The sequence below is a fragment of the Haemorhous mexicanus genome, chromosome 24 (assembly GCF_027477595.1).
Source record: "Haemorhous mexicanus isolate bHaeMex1 chromosome 24, bHaeMex1.pri, whole genome shotgun sequence".
Lineage (NCBI taxonomy): Eukaryota > Metazoa > Chordata > Aves > Passeriformes > Fringillidae > Haemorhous > Haemorhous mexicanus.
In genome coordinates, this window is record NC_082364.1 from 4,270,440 (window position 1) to 4,292,540 (window position 22,101).

Genomic DNA, 22,101 nt, shown 5'->3' on the forward strand with positions numbered 1-22,101 from the left:
CTTCTTTCTTCCTTCTTTGCCCCTCTTCCCACCCTCTTTCCCCCATTTCCCTCTTCTTCCACCCCTTTTCCATCTTCCTTCCCCTCCTTTTCTCCTCTTTCCACCTTTTTTCCTCATTTTTCTTCCCTCTTTCCACCTCTTCTTCCCTCCTTTCTCAGGGTAGAAACCCAGCTTGGTTTCCCCACCCTGCCCCAGGCTCCCTGTGTGACCCTTGCCAAGTCACCTCCCTGGGATGTGCCGCTCCTGGAAGGGCTCAGATTCCCTCTGGCTCACAGAAGTCACTGTAAAACCTCTTCCACACCCTGGAAGTGGCATTCTGGGGTATTCTGGGGTATATTTTGTGGTGTTTTGTGGTATTCTGTGGTATTTTGTGGTATTCTGGGGTATTTTGTGGTATTTTGTGGCATTTTGAGGTATTTTGTGAGTATTGAGCCTTCTGTGGTATTTTCAGAGCTCCCCAGATGGAGGAGGAATGGTTGAATCTGACTCCATGTTCTTAGAAGGCTGATTTATTATTTTATATTATATTATATTAAAGAATGCTCTACTAAAACTACTCTAAAGAATGGAGAAAGGATGCAGACAGAAGGCTTAACAAGATACTAAAGAAAAACTCGTGACTCTCTTCAGACACAGCTGGCACTGATTGGCCAAAGAGTCAAAACAATTCACATGAAACCAACCCAACAATCACCTGTTGGATAAACAATCTCCAACCACATCCAAAGCAGCAAACACAGGAGCAGCAATCAGATCGTTCTTGTTTTCCTTTTCTCTGAGGCTTCTCAGCTTCCCAGGAGAGAAATCCTGGCCAAGGGATTTTCCAGAAAATGTGAGGGTGGCAGTCTCTGACTCTTGGGGTCTCTGCTGCTCACAGTGACCCTGAGATGTGTCACAAAGTCTCTTTTTCCCAGCTCAGCAGTCAAAGAAGGAGTCAGAACTCTTCAGTTCTCATTCTCAAGGCTATTTATTGTTCCTTATCTCTAACATTCTTTCTCTGACCCACCGAGGTCTGTCTGGCAGTCGGGTTGAGGCACTCTGGTGTAATCTTTTATACTAAAAACTCCATGTGCATTATTCACCATAACTTCCCAACACCTGTGTTAGACAGTGAGCTTCTGCTCTAAACCAATCCAAAAGTGCCAACATCACCCAGAAGATGGAGGCCAAGAAGAAGAAGGAAAAAGGACAAGGCACACCCAAATTCCTTCATCTTGGGACCCCAAGCCCCCACTCTAAAAACCTCAAAAATCTATTTTTCACCCCGTGACAAACTGACTATTATTCTACTTAAACTCTCTTGACTTGTAATTCTTCAGATAAAGGTTGGTCATTGTTTTTTCATGGGTCAAGATCAAAGTCAGAGGGATCTTGGGCTCTGGGCCAGGGTCTCTGAGCCCCACTGGGCAGGGTCTGGAGTCCTCCAGGGCAGCCAGAGGGATTCCCTGGGTTCTGACATCTGACCACTTTGAAGATTGAAATTTGAAATTTGTCTTCCAGCTTCCTGCTCTGTTTGGCTCTGCGAGGCTCAGACTGAGTTCAAGAGGGTGGCAGAAGAAAACGTGACCCTGCCCTGCCACCACCGCCTGGGGCTGCTGGAGCAGGGCAGCCTGGACATCGAGTGGCTGCTGCACATCTCTGAGACCGTGCAGAAAGCGGTGGGTCTGCTGAGAAAATCGCTTTATTCCTGCCCTCACACCACCAGCCCTCCATCCCAGCACTGCTGGGATGATCTGTGCAGGTTGTTCTGATGACGAGAGCAGGGTTTGGGAAACAGAGCTGATTTAGAGGGATTTAGGATGTGGAAAAGTTATTTGATATCTGACATGGATCAGGTTGTGTTACAATGTTTTTTTTTTTTTTTTTTAATGTAGTCAGTTTTTGTTAGATCAGGTTCAGAAGTGCCCTTCAGGCTTTTAAAATAACCTTGGGTTTTGCAGGCCCAGTTTTTGAATCCTTGGTTTCAGTACAACTCACAGCAGTTTAGAGTCTATAAAAATGAGGCCTGCAGGGACTGAAATTAGCACAGCCAAACCTCCAGACTGCTTTGACGTGCTGTGCCACAAACTGCTGCCTGTTTTCACACTTGTGAAGTGCCCAATATAAACCTCCAGCAGAAATAAAAACACTTTCTGCATCATTCTCAGGATAGAAACCCAGGTTTGCCTCCCCACCCTGCCCAGGCTTCCTTGCCACGTCACTTCCCTGGGATGTGCAGCTCCTGGAAATGCTCAGATTTGTTGTTCCACGTGAAAATAAAACGCCAGCTCAGTGCCTGCTCTGCTCCCAGGTGATCACCTACTCTGGGGGCCGTGTTTATGATGACCTGAACGAGGAGCAGAAGGGCCGTGTCTCCTTCACCTCCAACTTCCTCGCTGGAGATGCATCCCTGCAAATCATCTCCCTGCAGTCCAGCGATGCAGGGAAATACATCTGCAAGGTCAAGAACGCCGGCCAGTACGAGTGGGCTCGCATCACCCTCAAGGTCGTGGGTAAGGACAGCCCCTTGGTCTCCCAAAGGGGAAAACAGAAACCCAGATTGGTTCCAGCAGGGTAGAAATACACAGGGACACCTCAAGATCGGGTTTCAGTGCTCGACTTGGTATCTTCCTTTGCATTTTTGGGCCACAGGAAGAGCCTAAAGAACTGGTCTGAGGTTGGTGTGATAGTGCTGGACCCTTAAAAAAAATCATTAGGATCATCTCACGCACAATGGCTCCACCATGAAAATATCAAGGTTCCCATGTGATCGTGTCTCTAGTAGGGCTCTGCCTAGCACAGACACCTCAAGATTGGGTTTCAGTGTTCAACTTTAAATCTGCCTTTGCATTTTTTAGCCACAGGAAGAGCCTAAAGAACTGGTTTGAGGTTGGTGTGATAGCACTGAACCATAAAACAAATTCATAAGGATCATCTCATGCACAATGGCTCCACCATGGAAATACCAAGGTTCCCATCTGGTCATGTCTCTAGTAGGTTTCTGCCTAGCACAGACACCTCAAGATTGGGTTTTAGTGCTCAACTTGGTATCTTCCTTTGCATTTTTGGGCCACAGGAAGAGCCTAAAGAACTGGTCTGAGGTGTGATAGCACTGACTGAACCGTAAAACAAATTCATTAGGATCATCTCATGCACAATGGCTCCATCAAGGTTCCCTCTGATCGTGTCTCTAGTAGGGTTCTGCCTAGCACAGACACCTCAAGATTGGGTTTCAGTGCTCAACTTGGTATCTGCCTTTGCGTTTTTGGGCCACAGGAAGAGCCTAAAGAACAGGTCTGAGGTTGGTGTGATAGTGCTGAACCCTCAAAAAAATTCATTAGGATCATCTCATGCACAATGGCTCCATCAAGGTTCCCTCTGATCGTGTCTCTAGTAGGGTTCTGCCTAGCACAGACACCTCAGGATTGGGTTTTAGTGCTCAACTTGGTATCTTCCTTTGCATTTTTGGGCCACAGGAAGAGCCTAAAGAACTGGTCTGAGGTTGGTGTGATAGTGCTGAATCCTTAAAAAAATTCATTAGGATCATCTCATGCACAGTGGCTCCATCAAGGTTCCCATGTGATCGTGTCTCTAGTAGGGTTCTGCCTAGCACAGACACCCCAGGATTGGGTTTTAGTGCTCAACTTGGTATCTTCCTTTGCATTTTTGGGCCACAGGAAGAGCCTAAAGAACTGGCTTGAGGTTGGTGTGATAGCACTGAACCATAAAACAAATTCATAAGGATCATCTCATGCACAATGGCTCCACCATGGAAATATCAAGGTTCCCATCTGGTCATGTCTCTAGTATTGCTCTGCCTAGCACAGACACCTCAAGATTGGGTTTTAGTGCTCAACTTGGTATCTGCCTTTGCGTTTTTGGGCCACAGGAAGAGCCTAAAGAACAGGTCTGAGGTTGGTGTGATAGTGCTGAACCCTCAAAAAAATTCATTAGGATCATCTCATGCACAATGGCTCCATCAAGGTTCCCTCTGATCGTGTCTCTAGTAGGGTTCTGCCTAGCACAGACACCTCAGGATTGGGTTTCAGTGCCCAACTTTATATCTTCCTTTGTGTTTTTTAGCCACAGGAAGAGCCTAAAGAACTGGTTTGAGGTTGGTGTGATAGCACTGAACCCTCAAAAAAATTCATAAGATCATCTCATGCACAATGGCTCCACCATGAAAATATCAAGGTTCCCATCTGATCATGCCTCTAGTAGGTTTCTGCTCAGTGATTCCAACCCCTCATTTGCCAAAGTTGTTCCTCTGTTCATCTCTCCACTTCCTGGCAGCAGAGGAGTCCACAAACAGGCACAGCCCTGCAAAGCCATTCTTTCCAAGCCATGGCTGTGATCTCACCCCCACAGCAGGCTGATACCCCATCCCAGCTGGCCACTGCCCTGCCCACACCCTGCTGGGCACTGGCTCTGCATGTCCCCGCTCCAGACCTGACCCCAGCCCGGGGGGGTGACACATGAGGGTGGCATTTCCCTCCCTGATTGCAGTTCATTGCTTTTCACACTCCCTGTGATCCCCTGGAAGGATCCTGCTGCTGTCAGGGCAGCAGGAAGAACTGCAGAAGGGAAGGGAGGGAAAGATGTTTTGGAAAATGTGCCTGGAAGAGGAATGTGGTGACAGAGCTCCAAGTGACCACGGGGCAAAAATGTGAGATTGTCACTGCTGTGGCTGAGCCAGCCAGCTCCTCTGGGGGGGGCAGCTAAAACCCTAAAAACTTCTGTTGTGTGCCCTAGAGGAAGGAAAAAGGGAAAGGAAAAGGGAAAAGGGAAAAGGGAAAAGGGAAAGGGGAAAGGAAAAAGGAATTTTTAGTCTCCTAAAACCATCACTGGTGTGATTCCCTCACGCATTCCAAAGGCAGCTCTTGGAAGCTGTTTAAATGCCAAAGGAAGGGTTTCCAGTGAGCAAACTCCGCTGTGATGCCATGACCTGTCTTCTCCTTGCAGAGAAACCCTCCAAGCCCAAGTGCTGGCTGGAGGGGGAGATGCTGGAGGGGAAGGAGCTGTCCCTGCAGTGCCGCTCCGCCTCGGGCACTGCCCCCATCTCCTACCGCTGGCAGCGCCTCAGCGAGCAGGACGAGAGAGCCGAGCACCTCCCGCCCAACTCCAGAGTCAGTGAGTCGGGGCTTTGCTTCCCTCGAGCGCTGGGATCCCCGGGGGGGTGCTCCAACACCGCGCCCACCGCTGCACCTGCACCTGGGGGATGCTCCCTTCCCTTCCCTTCCCTTCCCTTCCCTTCCCTTCCCTTCCCTTCCCTTCCCTTCCCTTCCCTTCCCTTCCCTTCCCTTCCCTTCCCTTCCCTTCCCTTCCCTTCCCTTCCCTTCCCTTCCCTTCCCTTCCCTTCCCTTCCCTTCCCTTCCCTTCCCTTCCCTTCCCTTCCCTTCCCTTCCCTTCCCTTCCCTTCCCTTCCCTTCCCTTCCCTTCCCTTCCCTTCCCTTCCCTTCCCTTCCCTTCCCTTCCCTTCCCTTCCCTTCCCTTCCCTTCCCTTCCCTTCCCTTCCCTTCCCTTCCCTTCCCTTCCCTTCCCTTCCCTTCCCTTCCCTTCCCTTCCCTTCCCTTCCCTTCCCTTCCCTTCCCTTCCCTTCCCTTCCCTTCCCTTCCCTTCCCTTCCCTTCCCTTCCCTTCCCTTCCCTTCCCTTCCCTTCCCTTCCCTTCCCTTCCCTTCCCTTCCCTTCCCTTCCCTTCCCTTCCCTTCCCTTCCCTTCCCTCTCTCTTCTTTCCCCCTTCCTTCTTTTTTTCTTTCCCCCTTCTTTTTCACTTCTTTCCCCCTTCTCTCTTCCTTCCTTCTTTCCCCCTCCTTTCTCCCTTCTTTCTTCCTTCCTCCTTCTTCCCCCCTTCCTCCTTTCCTCCCCCTCGGCATTGTTCTGGAGCCGGTTTCACCCCACAGACCAATTTGCTCCTCTAAGTTCCTCCCTCCCCCAGTAACCCGCTGGTGTTTGTGCCCCGCAGACATCTCGAACCCCGGGCAGGTGCTGCTGAAGAACCTGACGCAGGTGAGCACGGGGCTCTACCGGTGCGTGGCCACCAACGAGGCGGGGCAGGAGAGCTGCGTGCTGCGGGTGACAGTGCAGCGTGAGTACGGCCCCGGGCAGGGACATCCGCCACCAACAGCCCCGGTGGCAGGAGGGAGACACGGGAGTGATCGATCAAAAATACGGATATTGATCTGGGACCGATATCCAACTGTGAGGGACAAAAACTCCCTGACAGATTAGAGTTAGAGAGTGTTAGTTATTGTGGGATAGCTCCCAAACACACACCCAACTTACAGTGATTACAGAGCCCTTTTATCTGTATAAGTATTGAATACCCAAAATATAAATACATATTCACAACTTTGGTACATCCCATTCCCAATGTGGATATTGATCCAGTACCGATATCCAAAAACTCCCTGACAGTTTAGAGAGTGTTTGTTTATTGTGGGACAGCTCCCAAACACACACCCAACTTACAGTGATTACAGAGCCCTTTTATCTGTACAAGTATTGAATACCCAAAATATGAATACATATTCACAACTTTGCTACATCCCATTCCCAATGTGGATATTGATCCAGTACCGATATCCAAAAACTCCCTGACAGTTTAAAGTGTTTGTTAATTGTGGGATAGCTCCCAAACACACACCCAACTTACAGTGATTACAGAGCCCTTTTATCTGTGCAGTACTGAATACCCAAAATATGAATACATATTCACAACTTTGGTACATCCCATTCCCAATGTGGATATTGATCCAGTACCGATATCCCTGACAGTTTAAAGTGTTTGTTTATTGTGGAATAACTCCCAAATACACACCCAATTTACAGGTGATTACAGAGCCCTTTTATCTGTGCAAGTATTGAATACCCAAAATACAAATTCTAACTTTGGCACACCCCATTCCCAATACGGATATTGATCCAGTACTGATATCCAAAAACTCTCTGACAGTTTAAAGTGTTTGTTTATTGTGGGACAGCTCCCAAATACACACCCAATTTACAGGTGATCACAGAGCCCTTTTATCTGTGCAGGTATTGAATACCCAAAATACAAATACATATTAATCACTTTGGTACATCCCATTCCCAATGTGGATATTGATCCAGTACCATATCCAAAAACTCCCTGACAGTTTAAAGTGTTTGTTTATTGTGGGACAGCTCTCAAACACACACCCAATTTACAGGTGATTACAGAGCCCTTTTATCTGTGCAGGTATTAATTTACAGGTGATTAGTGCCCATTTATCTGCACAAGTATTGAATACCCAAAATACAAATTCTAACTTTGGTACACCCCATTCCCAATGTGGATATTGATCTGGTACCGATATCCAAAAACTCCCTGACAGTTTAAAGTGTTTGTTTATTGTGGGACAGCTCCCAAATACACACCCAATTTACAGGTGATTACAGAGCCCTTTTGTCTGTACAGGTATTGAATACCCAAAGTACAAGCCCAGAATGTCGTGACTGTCCCGACAGTCCCAACACACACTCACACACACCCACACCTGGCCCCAAGCAACCAACCCCCATCTCTGAGGGTAAACAATCTCCACATTGCATTCTGCTTTGGCACAAACACAGACACAGCAAGTGATAAGAATTGTTTGCCCTTCCTCTGAGGTTCAGAGAATGTGAAACCCAGAAATATTCCTGGGAAGAATTGTGCCTTGCTTCTCTCTGTGAAGAGAAATGTGGCAACACTCAGGATCCAAATTTATTTACCAGCAGACCAGCAGTTTGTTTGGAAAGACAAATCTCTCTCCTTCTTTCCATCCATTCATCAATGGGATCCTTCCCTTTGTGTCTCTTATCTCTCAGTGTTAGGTTTATCTCCCAGCAGACCCACAGCTTGTTTGTGAGGACAAATCACAGAATCCCCAAGTTAGAGGAGACCCCAAAGATCATCGAGTCCAGCCCAGCCCAACCCCTCACCTAAACCCTGGCACCCAGTGCCACATCCAGGCTTTGTTAAACACACCCAGGGATGGGGACTCCACCACCTCCCCGGGCAGAACATTCCAGAACTTTATCACCTTTCTGTAAAAACCTTTTCCTGCTATCCAGCCTGTATTTCCCGTGGCACAGCTGGAGGCTGTTCCTGAGCACTGCCACCTCTCAGGAGCCGTACAGAGTGACAAGTCCCTCATTCCCTTCACCCAGAACTGTGTCACTGCTCCATGGGGACCTGCTGCCTCCCAGCTCTCCCACCTGGAAAATCCTGTGCTGCTCCTTTGCCCTTTCATCCTTTAATCCCACAAAAATAGCTTTTGTTTATTGCAGTTTTGATTCACACAGCAGCCCTCACCTAAAACAACATCACAACCCCAGCCCTGACAATGGTTTTATCACTTTAGATGTCTGGGTCTGTCAGAAAAGTTGATTTTCAGAACGATTCATGAAACCCAAGCAGGGAAAATGGAAAGTTAGGGGCTCCTCTGGCTGGAGTGAGTGCTTGAGGTGACTCTCAGGTGTGAATTCTCTCTGTGGGAATTCCACCTCTCCAAATGATGTATTTGCTGCACTTGGGACAGCAAAATATCTAAAGGCAGTTGGAAAGGCTGGCTGCTAATCTGCAGGATAAACACATAACTGAATCAGGTTTAGCCATTTGTGACCTGAACAGCCGAGGTCAGAATGGCCTGAGGAGCCCCCCAGGGTGTGTGCAGCCCCCCCAGGGTGTCCTTGGCATCTGCATGCCAGGAAAAGGTGGAGTTATCACCCAAAGCCAAACAAGGCAGTTTAGCAGCTCCCCAAGCTGGACCTGCTGTGATAAGACTCCTAAGGAAGTCTCCTCCTGGAGATTCCACAGCTTTGGAATTTTTCTGCCCAGCCAAGCCTGAAATAACCGGAATATGGAATAAGGAAAACCGGTTTGCCTCAGGCATGTGGAGTAAAAGCGTCCAGGCAGCTTTTCTGGCAATTGAACTGAGCTGTTCAAAACCTCACTGGGCTTTGCTAAACCCTCCTGAGGGACTGAGCCTCAGGAAACACCTTCCAGCCAGGCCAGCCTGAGCACTTTGATGCAAAGGCTGTCCCAAACTATCAGCAAAGGGCCCATCACCCATGGGAAATGTTCTCTCCTTCCTGGAAAAGGCCCTGCCCAGGATGGCTTCCTTCCCTGCTCTGTCTGCCTCAGTCAGGTCACCTTTCCTCCTCGTTTGAATAATTAATTTCAGAATAGGGCTGTAATCATTCAAGGGGAGTTGAAGGGGGGAAAAATCCTCATGGGGAAACCCAGAGATTAAACATTCCTCTGCCTTGGGGTGCTGCTTTTCAGAGAAAATCAAAAACTCTACAACTTTGTAAAAGTTGTAAAGCTGGTATGTTTATTGCAGTGCTGGACACATGCAGGGATTACTCCCCTTAAAAGGCATTCCTACTTTTGGGATCTTGAGGTTCTTTTTTTATTCTCTTTTTAAATACATATGTATACAATTTCACAATAGGTTCATACATATTCATTTTACAGACTTCGAGGGACATTTAGCCCTAGTTCTTTTGTTATCAGAAAGAATTCCTAGGCCAAGTTGACCTGTTTCTCTTCTTATTTCTGTTTTTCACAGAAGCAGTTTCTCTGAGCTTAGGCTTTTGCAAGAACAGGCAGTCAGACTAAACAGTTAAGGTTTCAAATTCAAGGTTTAACTAAAAGGTGTACATTTAACTTAAACCAAAATGGATTTTTACCTTGGAACTTGGAAAATTTCTACTCTGTCTCAGTGCTGCCTGGTGCTGTTTCTCACAGGGGCTGCCCTGTCTTTGCATTTTCTGCATTTTTACACCCTTGGAAGGGGATTTTCCCTCCCTATTTCAACTCTGCCCCACAGCTGCAGGCACAGCACCCGTGGTTTCACCTTCCCAGAGGTGACTGCTTCACTCCCTGCCAGCTCAGCTGAGCTGGAGATAAACTGGTTCAACTTCTGGGTGGAGACACACCTCAAAAATAACCTCCAGCCTCTGTCCTGAGCTGTACCCAGAACCTCACCACCAACAAGGGCTCACCAGTGGTATAACTAAGAAGCTTGACTATGCCAATATTCGAGCAGCAATCAATTTATTAATTAATATGGTAAATATGAGCAGCACAGCTCTGGTACAGTGGGGGCAGTTTCCCCCCAACTGCACACCCATGGTTGGGGCTTACAGGTTTTTATAGGGGTACTCCTGAGCTTTCTCAGCAGTTTCTATTCCAGTTTTTATTCATCAGCAGTTTCTATTCCCAGTTTTTACATCACAATTCTATACACTGTTGTGATTTAGTTTTTCTCAGGATGTGTCCCAAACAGGAGGGTCCCCAGATTGGGGTGGTAGTGTCCGAAATGTTGGTCCTGGTTTCCACAAGAACAAAGACAAATCCCATCTGGTGGAGTCCATCAGCTCCCCAGATGTGGGTCCACCTTTTAATTACAATGACCATAAATCTCATAGCAGTGATGTCCAGCTTCCCTTGGTCAAAACCTCAAATCCTTGAGACAATGTTCATCTTCCTCTCAGGCTGTTTTTCTCTGGTTTGTTAAGGTGAGATAAGCATATTTCCTTTATAGATATTCCAAAGCTCTAGTTTCAAGGATACAAGCAATATTCTAAAGTTATTATTCTAAAGGTTATTACTGCAGCAGTTTCTATTCCAGTTTTTAGTCATCAGCAATTTCTATTCCCAATTTTTACATCACAGTTCTACACACTGTTGTGATTTAGTTTTTCTCAGGATGTGTCCCAAACAGGAGAGTCCCCAGACTGGGGTGGTAGTGTCCAAAATGTTGGTCCTGGTTTCCACAAGAACAAAGACAAATCCCATCTGGTGGAGTCCAGCTCCCCAGATGTGGGTCCACCTTTTAATTACAATGACCATAAATCTCATAGCAGTGATGTCCAGCTTCCCTTGGTCAAAACCTCAAATCCTTGAGACAATGTTCATCTTCCTTTCTCAGGCTGTTTTTCTCTGGTTTGTTAAGGTGAGAGAAGCATATTTCCGTTATAGATATTCCAAAGCAGTAGTTTCAAGGATACAAGCAATATTCTAAAGTTATTATTCTAAAGGTTATTATTGCAGCAGTTTCTATTCCAGTTTTTAGTCATCAGCAGTTTCTATTCCCAGTTTTTACATCACAATGCTATACACTGTTGTGATTTAGTTTTTCTCAGGATGTGTCCCAAAAAGGAGAGTCCCCAGATTGGGGTGGTGTCCGAAATGTTGGTCCTGGTTTCCCCAAGAACAAAGACAAATCCCATCTGGTGGAGTCCAGCTCCCCAGATGTGGGTCCACCTTTTAATTACAATGACCATAAATCTCACATCAGTGATATCCAGCTTCCCTTGGTCAAATCTATAAATCCTTGAGATGATGTTCATCTTCCTTTCTCAGGCTGTTTTTCTCTGGTTTGTTAAGGTGTGAGAGAAGCATACTTCCTTTACAGATATTCCAAAGCTCTAGTTTCAAGGATACAAGCAATATTCTAAAACTATTATTCTAAAGGTTATTATTGCAGCACTCTTTAAGGCCTGACTAGAAGCAAAAAGCAACATCCTTAATGCTTTAATTGGAATGCTCCTAAATCAGCCAAGGTTAATTGCAAACCAAAGAGAGGTTCAAAGCCTTCTGCCATGCTTTACTCTCCTCAGTTATTATTAGAATTCACAACTGTCCCAATGTCAGACTCCACACAGATCACAGTCACAAATACTCACACTGCCTGCCTGTACCTGACACCAAACACAGCTTGGTATTTCACACCAATAAATCTGGGTTTTGGCCAACAGATGCCCAAAACATCAGCATGATCGCCGGGGCAGTGTGTGGAGTGGTGGTGGGGCTCTCCCTCCTCCTCCTGGTGGTGAGGCTGACCATAAGGAGGAAAGAAAAGAAGAGATACGAGGAAGAGGAGGCTCCCAACGAAATCAGGTAACGCCTTTTGGTTCGCCCCACCTCCCACACTCCCTCCCCGCAGGTTCCCACGTCCTTGCACCGCGCTTTTAACCAACTTTAAATCGCTTCAAGTGTCTGCAGAGGTTCTAAAAAGCTTTTTAAGTCTCTGTGAAATGTCACCGACAAATGTGGTGACTGTGAGAATCTTTGTGAAGACTTCCCAGAAAATCAGATTGAAGTCACCCCTCCTCTCCCCCGGCAAATCAGCACCAGCCTCAACCAACTGTTCTCTCCCGCACTTGTAATTTCGGTATTTTGAAGCATTTGCATATTCTTTCATGGTGTTAAACTGAAGCTGCTTGTCCGCTGTGGTTCTGAGAGGGTTTGGGGGTGGTTTCCTTTCTTTTCTTTCTTTCTTTCTTTTCTTTGTCTTTCTTTCCCACTCTTCTTCCCTCACTTCTCCTCCTCCTTCCCCCCTATTCCCACCTTCTTTCTGCCTTTTCCCTCTTCTTTCCCCCTTTTTTCTTCCTTCTTTTCCCTTTCTTTCCCCCCTCTTTCTTTCCCCCTTCTTTTCTCCCTTATTTTCCCCTTCCTTTCCACCTTCTTTTCATCTTCTTCCTTCCTTCCTTCTTTCCTTCCTTCTTTCCCTCTTCCCCTCTTCCCACCTTCTTTTCAGCTTCTTTCTTCCCTCTTTCCCCTTCTTTCTTCCTTCTTTTCCCCTCTTCCCACCCTCTTTCCCCCATTTCCACCTTCTTTTCTCCTCTTTCCACCTCCTTTCCTCATTTTTCTTCCTTCTTCCCACCTCTTCCCTTCTTTCTCCCTTCTCTCCCCACCTTTTTTCCACCCTTATTTTTTCCCCTTCTTTCCCCCTTCTCTTCCTCCCTTTCTTTCCCTCTTTTCCCTTTCTTTCTCCCTTCTTTCCCCTTTCTTTCCCCACCTTTTTTCCCCTTCTTTTCCCTTTCTTTCCCTCTTCTTTCCCCACCTTTTTTCCCCTTCTTTTCCCCTTCTTCCTCCCTTCTTTCCCCACCTTTTTTCCCTTTCTTTTCCCTTTCTTTCCCTCTTCTTTCCCCACCTTTTTTCCACCCTTCTTTTCCCCTTCTTCCTCCCTTCTTTCCCCTTTCTTTCCCCCTTCTTTTCCCCTTTTTTCCTTCAATTTTCAGCTCCTATTTGGCACTCCGTTTAGTCACATTCCCTGAGCCCTCTCTGAGCCTTCGGAACAACTGTTCCCCCGGATTTAGCTCGGGGTGGGCACGGAGAGGAGCAGCAGCAGCGGGAACGCTGACTCCTCTTCCTGGAGCTCATCTGTTCCCGCCCCTGACCTCCCCTAAGCCGAGCTTGGGCTCCAGCCAAGCCGGCCTAAACTCCTCGGGACGGAAAGCACCGCCAAGATCTATTTCCAGGAATGACTCTGAGCTGCTGCTGCCCTCCAAGAAACAAACCCCTGATCCATTTTATGTCTCTCTGTGCGGCCACCTGGCCTCGTGTGACATCTCTGCACCACCAGGCACCTCTGCAATCCCCTCAGCTGCTGATCCCTCTCAGCTTTCTCAGCTTCTTCTCCCTTCTTTTTCCTCTTCTTTCTTTCTTTCTCTCCCCCTTCTTTTTCCTCTCCTTTCTCCTCTTATTTCTCCCATCTTTTTCCTGCTTCCCCCTTCCCCCCTTCCTTTCCCTTTTCTTTCCTCCTCCTTTTTCCTTTTCTTTCTCCCTTCTATCCCCTGATTTTCTCTCTTCTTTCCCTTCTTACCCTCCTTTTCTTTCTCCTCTTCTTTCTCCCTTCTTTTTCCTCTTCTTTCTCCTTTCTTTTTCCTCTTCTTTCTCCCTTCTTTCCCCCACTTTCCTCCCTTCTTTCCTCCTTCTTAGCCCCCCTTCTTTTTCATCTTCTTTCTCCTGTCTTTTTCCTCTTCCTGTCCCTTTCTTTTTCCTTTTTTTCTTTCCTTATTCCTTCCTTTATTTCCTTTTCTTCCTCCTTCTTTTTCCTTTATTCCTCCTTCCTTTCCTTTATTTCTCCTTTTTTCCCCTCTTCTTTCTCCCTTCTTTCCCCCTTTCTTTCCTCCTTCTTACTCTCCCCTTCTTTTTCCTCTTCTTTCTTTTTCCTCTTATTTCTCCCATCTTTTTCCTGTTTTCCCCCTTCCTTTTCCTCTTTTTTCTCCTTTCTTTTTCCTCTTCTTTCTCCCTTCTATCCCCTGCTTCTCACCCTTCTTACCCTCCCTTTCTTTTTCCTCTTCTTTCTCCCTTCTTTCTCTCACTTTTCTCCCTTCTTTCCCCCTTCTAACCCTCCCCTTCTTTTTCATCTTCTTTCTCCCATCTTTTTCCTCTTCTTGCCCCTTTCTTTTTCCTTCTATTTATTCCTTTTTCCTTCATTATTTCCTTTTTTCCCTCCTTCTTTTTCCTTTTATTTCTCCTTTTTTCCCTCTTCTTTCTCCCTTCTTTTTCCTCTTATTTCTCCCATCTTTTTCATGTGTCCCCCCTTCCTTTTCCTTTTCTTTCTTTCTCCTTTTTCGTTTTATTTCTCCCTTTTTCCTCTTCTTTCTCCCATCTTTCCCCCACTTTCCTCCCTTCTTTCTCTTCTTACCCTCCTTTTCTTTCTCCTTTTATTTCTCCCTTCTTTTTCCGCTTCTTCCTCCTTTTTCCCCCACTTTCCCCCTTCTTACCCTCCCCTTCTTTTTTATCTTCTTTCTCCCGTCTTTTTTCTCTTCTTGCCCCTTTCTTTTTCCTTTTATTTCTTCCTTTTTCCCTTTTTTCCTTCCTTTATTTCTTCCTTTTTTTCCTCTTTTTTCCTTTTATTTCTCCTTTTTTTCTCTTCTTTCTCCCTTCTTTTTCCTCTTCTTTCTCCCTTCTTATTCCTCTTCTTTCTCCCTTCTTATTCCTCTTCTTTCTCCCTTCTTATTCCTCTTCTTTCTCCCTTCTTTCCCCCACTTTCCTCCCTTCTTTCTCCCTTTTTTCCCACTTTCCTCCCTTCTTTCCCCCACTTTCCCCCCTTCCTCCCCCCTTCTCCACAAGGGCAGTCTCTTCTGGTTCCCTCCCCTTTTCCAGTTTCCTTTCCTGGCCTTTTCAGCTGGAGCCTCTCTGCTCTCACCTTTCACGCCTGCCTGTTCCATCCTCCCCCTCCTTCTCCCTCTCCCTCTGTCAGGACCCGGTTGTGGCGCTCCTCTCCCCTCCCTCGGGGCTGCTTTGGAGCGGCAGAACCGGTTCCAGGCAGTCGTGCCCATCCCGTTTGTCCTTCTGGCTGAGGATTGCGGAGCGCACAGCTCAACCTGCGCTGACACTCGGAGCTCGCTGCACACACGAGGGTGTTGGTGAATAAATTTGGAATAAAGACACAGCCGGGTGTGAGCAGCATGTGTTTATTCCAAATTCACCTACCAACACTCTGCAAGGGGCAGTTTAATCCATCGAGTTACACAGCGGAGTTTGGACAATTTGCAGGACATTAAATTAAATTCCCCCCTTCTTTCCCCGGGCTAATTAGCACCGACCTCAACCGACTGATTTCTCCCACATTTGCGATGTCGGTGTTTTGAAGAATTTGCATATTCTTTTATGGTGTTAAATGAAAACTGCTGTCCCTTGTGTGTCTGAGACGGTTTGGGGGTGGTTTTCTTTCCTTCTTTTTTTTTTTTTCTTTATTTCCCCCTCTTTTTCCCTTCTTTCCCCCTTCTTTCTCCTCTTCTTTCTCCTGTCTTTCTCCTCTTCTTTCTCCCATATTTTTCCTTTTATTTCTCCCTTTTCCCCCTTTTCTTTTTCCCTTCTTTTTCCTTTATTTTCTCTTTTTCCTCTTTTCTCCCTTCTTTTTCCTCTTCTTTCTCCCTTTCCCCCCAGTTTTCTCCCTTCTTTCCCTCCCCTTCTTTTTCCTCTTCCTTTTTCCTTTTCTCCTCTGCTTCCCCCTTCTTTTTCCTCTTTTTTCTCCCTTTTCCCCCTACTTTTCTCCCTTTTTTCTCCCTTCTTACCCTCCCCTTCTCTTTCATCTTCTCCCTCTTTCTTTTTCCTCTTCCCCCTTCTTTTTCCTCTTCTTTCTCCCGCTTTTCTCCCTTCTTTCCCTTCTTACCCTCCCCTTCTTTCTCCCCTTCTGCCTCCCATTCTTTCCCATTCTTCCCCCGCTCTTTCCCCCGCTCCCGGCCCTTCCCAGCAGCAATCCGCAGGGCTGACCGGGCCATTCCCGCCGTGTTTGACCCCTGTGTGCGCTCTGTTCCCTCGCAGGGAAGATGCCGAGGCACCCAAGGCGCATCTCGTCAAACCCAGCTCCTCCTCCTCGGGCTCCCGCAGCTCCCGCTCGGGTTCCTCCTCCACCAGATCCACCGCCAACAGTGCCTCCCGCAGCCAGCGGACTTTGTCCACCGAAGCCACTCCCCACCTGACCCCTCCCCAGTACAGCCAGCGGCAGCTGGACAGGAAGGAAGAACCCAAAAAAGTCGATTACAACCAGCTGGCGAAGGTGGCAGTGCCAGCCGTGATGGTGCCCGCGCAGAGCCGCGCCTTCCAGACCGTCTGAGCATCCCCGGAGCGGCCCCTGCCCCGCAGCGCCACTCGTCACAGCACCGGGGAAACGCCAAAAATTGTCACAGCACCGGGGAAATGCCAAAAATTGTCACAGCACCGGGGAAATGCCAAAAATTGTCACAGCACCGGCCACTCAGCAGCGCTAGGCTAGCTAGATCTCCTCCTGGTCAGCTTCACCGAAATCACTCGGGATTATTCTCACCTCCCCCCCGCTCCTTTCTGAACTCACTGAGCTTCAGACCCTTCTGATTCTCATACAGATTTAAGAAAGATTTATTGGAGGGGAAAAGGAGCTTCTTTGCAAATTATCTTTTTTTTTTTTCCCTGGTTCTTTCCCTTTGAAGATGGACCACTGAGCATTAAAACCCCACGGCAGCAAAGCTGTGCTGTCGAGTGAAACTGTGTGAGTGAAAAGAAGCCAAACCTCAGGATTTTTTAAAAAGGGATCAACAGAGACTTAAAGATGCATAATATTCCAGAGAGGTTCTGTGGGGAGGGAGAAGTCTCCCAGGCTGGTTTAGGAGAAGTTTCTCGAAGATGTGTTGTCTTAAGTGAAGATTTTGAGGCTGAGGGTGTCCAGCCTCAAAGGGAACTGACGGGTGCTTCACATTTCCTGCATTCAGTGAAATACTGGAGGCTGTAACTAAAGTGGAAATTAAAGGATCACTCCCAAAGGACAAGAAATGCAGCATTGAGGTGTCTGAACTAAACTCTACTGAAGAGAAAGGACTTTTTCTGACAAGAAAACAGAGGTGCTTTAATTGCCAGAATAAACTTCGGGCCTGGAGCCTGACTCTGCTCCCACGGGCACACTGCGGGGCCAGGGGAGCCCCACGGGAGGGGTGCCCGTGGCCACTGAGCCTTAGAGAGAGGAGAACTGGGCCCAGAACCCAGCAGGGAGGCACTGCCCGGATGGGGAGGGCCACCAAGGTACCAAAAACCTGGCTGGAGCACTGGGAAGAGCTCTCAGTCACTGCCAGCTGGAGAACTGAGCAGGTCTGGGGGGAGCTGTGCTGGGGGAGCTGTGCTGGAGAAGCCTTCTGGAAAGTTCTTCCCCAGACTGAGCGACCCCAGGGAAGGCCTGAAGGGATCCCTGGCAGAGGAAAACACACCTGGGACAGGTAAACAAGCACAAAACGCTGCTCCCACCCTGGGCCATGTGCCAGGGCTGAGGCTCAAACCTTTAGCAAGACTCTGAAAAAAAATTGCAAGAATTGTAAAAAATATTTTTTGTGAGCAACCAGGTTAAGCATTTCCACGGAATATGAAGTTAGGGGAGGATGGGAGGTAGGGACAGATGCAGAATTCTGTCACGGAATTTTCCTCTGAAGGACTTGGCTCTGACCACTGCTACACACAAGACACTGAGCTTGTAGGTTCCAGACTCCTGTACCCCTAGACTGGTGATTTTCTGGTTCAAAAATGAGAGTGTTGGGGGTTTTTCCCCACTGGAGGGAGGGAAAGGGTTTCTCCAATTTGTGGAAAGAGCCTACAGAAGATGGATGAGCACAGAAGAACCACAGATCTAGAATTCTTTCACTCCAGGATTGTCATTAATCTCCTTTTCTGACTGAAACCCAGAATTTATCATTTCTATACTTGAGATCTTTGACAACCTGATCAAAGCCAAGCCCTGACTGGGCTACTTCCAGATGAGAAAGATTTTCCAAACTTGCCCTAGACTATGTGAGAACTTCCCTTCCTAGGAGCAGTCACTCACAATTCCACTTTCTCTACCCCAGACTTAACCCTTGGCAGGACAAACTCCTGACGCTGTGCAGGGAAAACAATCCCAGTTTTAAGGAGGGAGACCTGCTGTGAGGTGTTTGACAAGCTGCTCCTCCCCGGGCAGCTGCTGGGGGTGGATTCTCTGCCACTCCACCCTGGATGCTGCAGGATCCACCCTGGATCAGCTGAGGGGAAGCAGCAGCTCTGGGGGTCTGGGATCCCTCTGCAGCTGGTTTGACCCTGAGCCCTGAAGGTTCAGGTGCTCCAAAGCACTCCTGAGCCACTCCAGAGCAGGGGAAACTCCAAAAGCAGGCACAGGATGGTGGAAGCAGCCTCTGGGTGCTCCCTATGCTGCACCTGAGGGATGGTTTCTCCTCCAGCCAGGATTTATGAGCTCTCAGAGAACTTATCACACCTGAGAGAGCCCCTACAGCTACCCCAAATGGCATCACATCAGCAGGACGGCTTCTGAGGTAGGGATGGAAACAGAAAAAGTTTAATCAAAGACAAAATAACAAAGCTGTTACAGAGAAAAACCGAGCCAAGGGCAAGAGGTGGGCAAAACACCCCACAAAAGGGATGATTTCCTTTGTTCTCCTCTTTTTCCAGGGAATTACCTAGGCCAGACCTCTCAGCCTCTGCCCACTCAGACAGCCCCAGGTCTGAGGTGAAGTCCCAAAGCTCCTGTGAGGTCTTTGTACCAAATTGGGAGGGGAACTTCTGGGCTTTTTGCCCTTTTAAGCAGAGAATAATTCAGTCACTCTGTCAACAGAGGGAACGTTCCTCCACCTGAGGATCCTCACCCTGAGCACAGAGACCCAGGAGGGCTTCCCTGGCTGCTTCCCTGGCTGCTCTCCTGCTTCCCTGGCTGCTTCCCTGGCTGCTTTCCTGCTTCCCTGGCTGCTTTCCTGCTTCCCTGGCTGCTTCCCTGGCTGCTTCCCTGGCTGCTTCCCTGGCTGCTTCCCTGGCTGCTTTCCTGCTTCCCTGGCTGCTCTCCTGAGCCTCAGGAGCTCCTCACCACAAACCCAGCCTGACAGCCCCAGCAGCTGAGCTGGCCACAGCCTGGGAGCCAGAGGGGCAGCTCTGATCCCAGCCCAGGCTGGTAATTAGCAGAGAGGAGCCTCTGCAGCCTGCAGGGAGGAGAATTTGCCCTGGCAGGATTTCCTGGAGCCCTTGGGCAGCCCTGGCAACCTCAGCTCGTGCTGGGAGCTCTGCTGGCAGGGGCTGAGAGCTCTGGGGGCTTGGGGAGGGGCAGGGGCTGGATCCTGCTCTGGGGGATCCATCCTGGCTGCTCCAAGCCCTGTTGGCTCTGAATTCCCAGGCCCTGAGATGGATGAGAGTCTTTAAATTGCTTTTTCAAATAATTTTCCTTCACTGTTTGAATCCCTTCTAAACGAGGGCTAGCAACCCTCCTTGGGATGCTCAGGCTATTTCTGTTCTTTTTAGAGGAGAAAATATTTTGTGTGAAAGGTTAACACAAAATGCCCTTAAATCTACTCTTGCCCCCAGAACTACTATTCCTTTACTATTTGCTTTGCTTTTTAACTGTCCCACGGGGTTTGGAGGGATGCAGGAGCTGCCCAGGTGTCTGCTTCAGCCCATCAGTGACTCCCAGGGAAGGGAAAAGTTCTTCACCAAAGGGAGCAGGAGAAAGGGATCATTCCAAAGGTATTTATTGTCCAAGCTCCAGCCCACCAGGAGTTGCACAAGGGAAGCAAATAAGCCAAACCTTGTTTTGTAAAATAGTGTATTAAAGCATTTACTGTCATATACCAGCTATTAATTCATTGTGTGATTAACTGCCTACCATGTTAAGTAGCTTTTTGTTTCTCAGCAGCTGAACTAAGCTTCCATCTCTGCTGCCTGCTATGATTGGTGTACTTGTACTGTGTCTGAACAACTCAGAGGAAAGCAAATATTTATTATTGATTCCTTTGAATCAATGATTTAATAATTTTTTTTTGGTTGGTTGTTTTATAAATAAAGGTGCTGCAGCTGAAGTGCTGCAGCTCAACTCAACTCGTGCCATTTCCTGTGGTGTGCTGGGTTTCATGCTGTCAAGCTGAATCCAAAGGGGGAAAAAAAAAAGGCTGGAGTTAAAAATACCATTTTTAACTAAGCTAAGCAGGCCTGTGTGCACATTTGCATGGGAAGCGTGGGGAAGCTGGGCTTTTTTCCTGGGTATTTTTCAGTATAAATTAGGTGACATTTCACAAAAGATGTGGAACCCTGGGTGATGCACGGAAGCAAATGTGGTTTTGTTTGGGGATAAACCCCAGATATTTGGGGATATCTGGGATATCTGGGTTTATTTGGGGATCTGGGGTATTCTGGCTGAGGATGCAGGTGCTGGAAGCCAAGCTGGTAAATAAATCATGCCAGCACAACAACCCCTGGTGGCTTCACCCTGGCCCTGCTGTGACCTTCCTGCTGAACCAGCCCACGTGCTTGGCTCTCCTCGTGAGCTCCGAGGTGGGGAGGAAACCTTGAGCTGTGCTCAGCCAGTGCAGATCTCTGCAGATAAACCTGTGCAGGCAGCTGGGGTTGGATTCAGGGGAGCCAAAGGTGCTGTGCTTGGTTTCTCTCAGCTTTCTCTCCCCCTGGGGTGTCTGCAGGGGTGCCCAACAATCCTCCTTGCTGAAATCTGGGAGCAAAAATTGCGACATAATTAGTATTTCACACAAAGCAGGGTGAGTGACACCACCGTGGGCTCACGGGTGTGGCCGGTCTGTCCCCAGTTCCAGTGCAATCCTGCTCCCAGGGGAGTTGATGACATTCAAACCCTGCTCAGGTTCAGAGGGGAGCCGTGCACTTGCAGATTTCCTACAGGAGCAGGAGTTTGGGGTTATTTTTAACCCGGAGCAGTTTGTCCTGGCAGGCTGAGAGGGGGAACCCCGAGGGAAAGGGAAGGGAGGGCCTTGGAAATGGGTGATTCTCCAACTCCAGCGATGCAAGCGTTAGATAAATAAGTGCTGCTGTGGTGAGCAGCAGGAATGCCTTTGATAATCTCCCTTCTCCTCCCAGTTCTGTCTTAAACACTGAAAGGAGAAGCAGTGCTAGATCCTTGATACACTAAATTCACTCCCCAAAATAACATTTCAATCCATAATTAAAAAAAAAAATCCTCCACACTCAACACTTAAACGAAATACTTAAGCCTGCCAAGCTTTAATTTCTGTGATATCAAGCAAATGAGCTCCTTTTGTCCAGTTGAACAGCTCTAATTCCTGATGGGGTGAGTCATTTGCAAACTGCCCTCCTCCCTGCTCTGACTCACTGCAGTTTCACTGCTCTCAGCCTGCTCTCCCGAGTGTGCTTGCACATGGAAATGTCACCGTGGCATCCCAAGCTGCTATTCTTAGGTCCTACCGACATTCTGCCCGTGCTTTTCCGAAAATCAACCCCGAAAAACCACCCCAAAGGCGAACAGCAAGGGTGCTGTGGTGGGCTCGGTGGGAATTACACTGAGGAGCATCTCTGGAGTAACCCTGGAGCAGAGCACCAGAGCAGCCCAGACATGGTGGAGTGTGCTTTGCACTCCTGAGTGGGAATTACACTGAGGAGCATCTCTGTAGTAACCCTGGGGCAGAGCAGCAGAGCAGGCTGTACTCTGGACATGGTGGAGAGTGCTTTGCACTCCTGAGTGGGAATTACACTGAGGAGCATCTCTGGAGTAACCCTGGGGCAGAGCAGCAGAGCAGGCTGTACTCTGGACATGGTGCAGTGTACTTTGCACACCTCAGTGGGAATTACACCGAGGAGCATCTCTGGAGTAACCCTGGAGCAGAACAGCAAAGCAGCCCAGACATGGTGGAGAGTGCTTTGCACACCTGAGTGGGAATTACACCGAGGAGCATCTCTGGAGTAACCCTGGAGCAGAGCAGCAGAGCAGGCTGTACTCTGGACATGGTGGAGAGTGTTTTGCACACCTGAGTGGGAATTACACTGAGGAGCATCTCTGGAGTAACCCTGGAGCAGAGCAGCAGAGCAGGCTGTACTCTGGACAGGGTGGAGAGTGCTT

General features: G+C 48.2%; 1 protein-coding gene across 1 annotated transcript in view; it reads left to right on the forward strand.

Annotated features, from left to right (window-relative positions):
* Positions 1-20,099, forward strand: part of CLMP (CXADR like membrane protein) — a 68,590-nt gene extending 48,491 nt beyond the window's left edge. The window contains exons 2-7 of the mRNA XM_059867105.1: positions 1,501-1,658; positions 2,291-2,492; positions 4,942-5,109; positions 5,943-6,065; positions 11,750-11,891; positions 16,053-20,099. Coding sequence (XP_059723088.1) covers positions 1,501-1,658; positions 2,291-2,492; positions 4,942-5,109; positions 5,943-6,065; positions 11,750-11,891; positions 16,053-16,344 — 1,085 coding nt within the window. The 3' untranslated portion in view covers positions 16,345-20,099. The remainder of the gene's footprint in view (positions 1-1,500; positions 1,659-2,290; positions 2,493-4,941; positions 5,110-5,942; positions 6,066-11,749; positions 11,892-16,052) is intronic.
* The last annotated feature ends 2,002 nt before the right edge of the window (positions 20,100-22,101 follow it).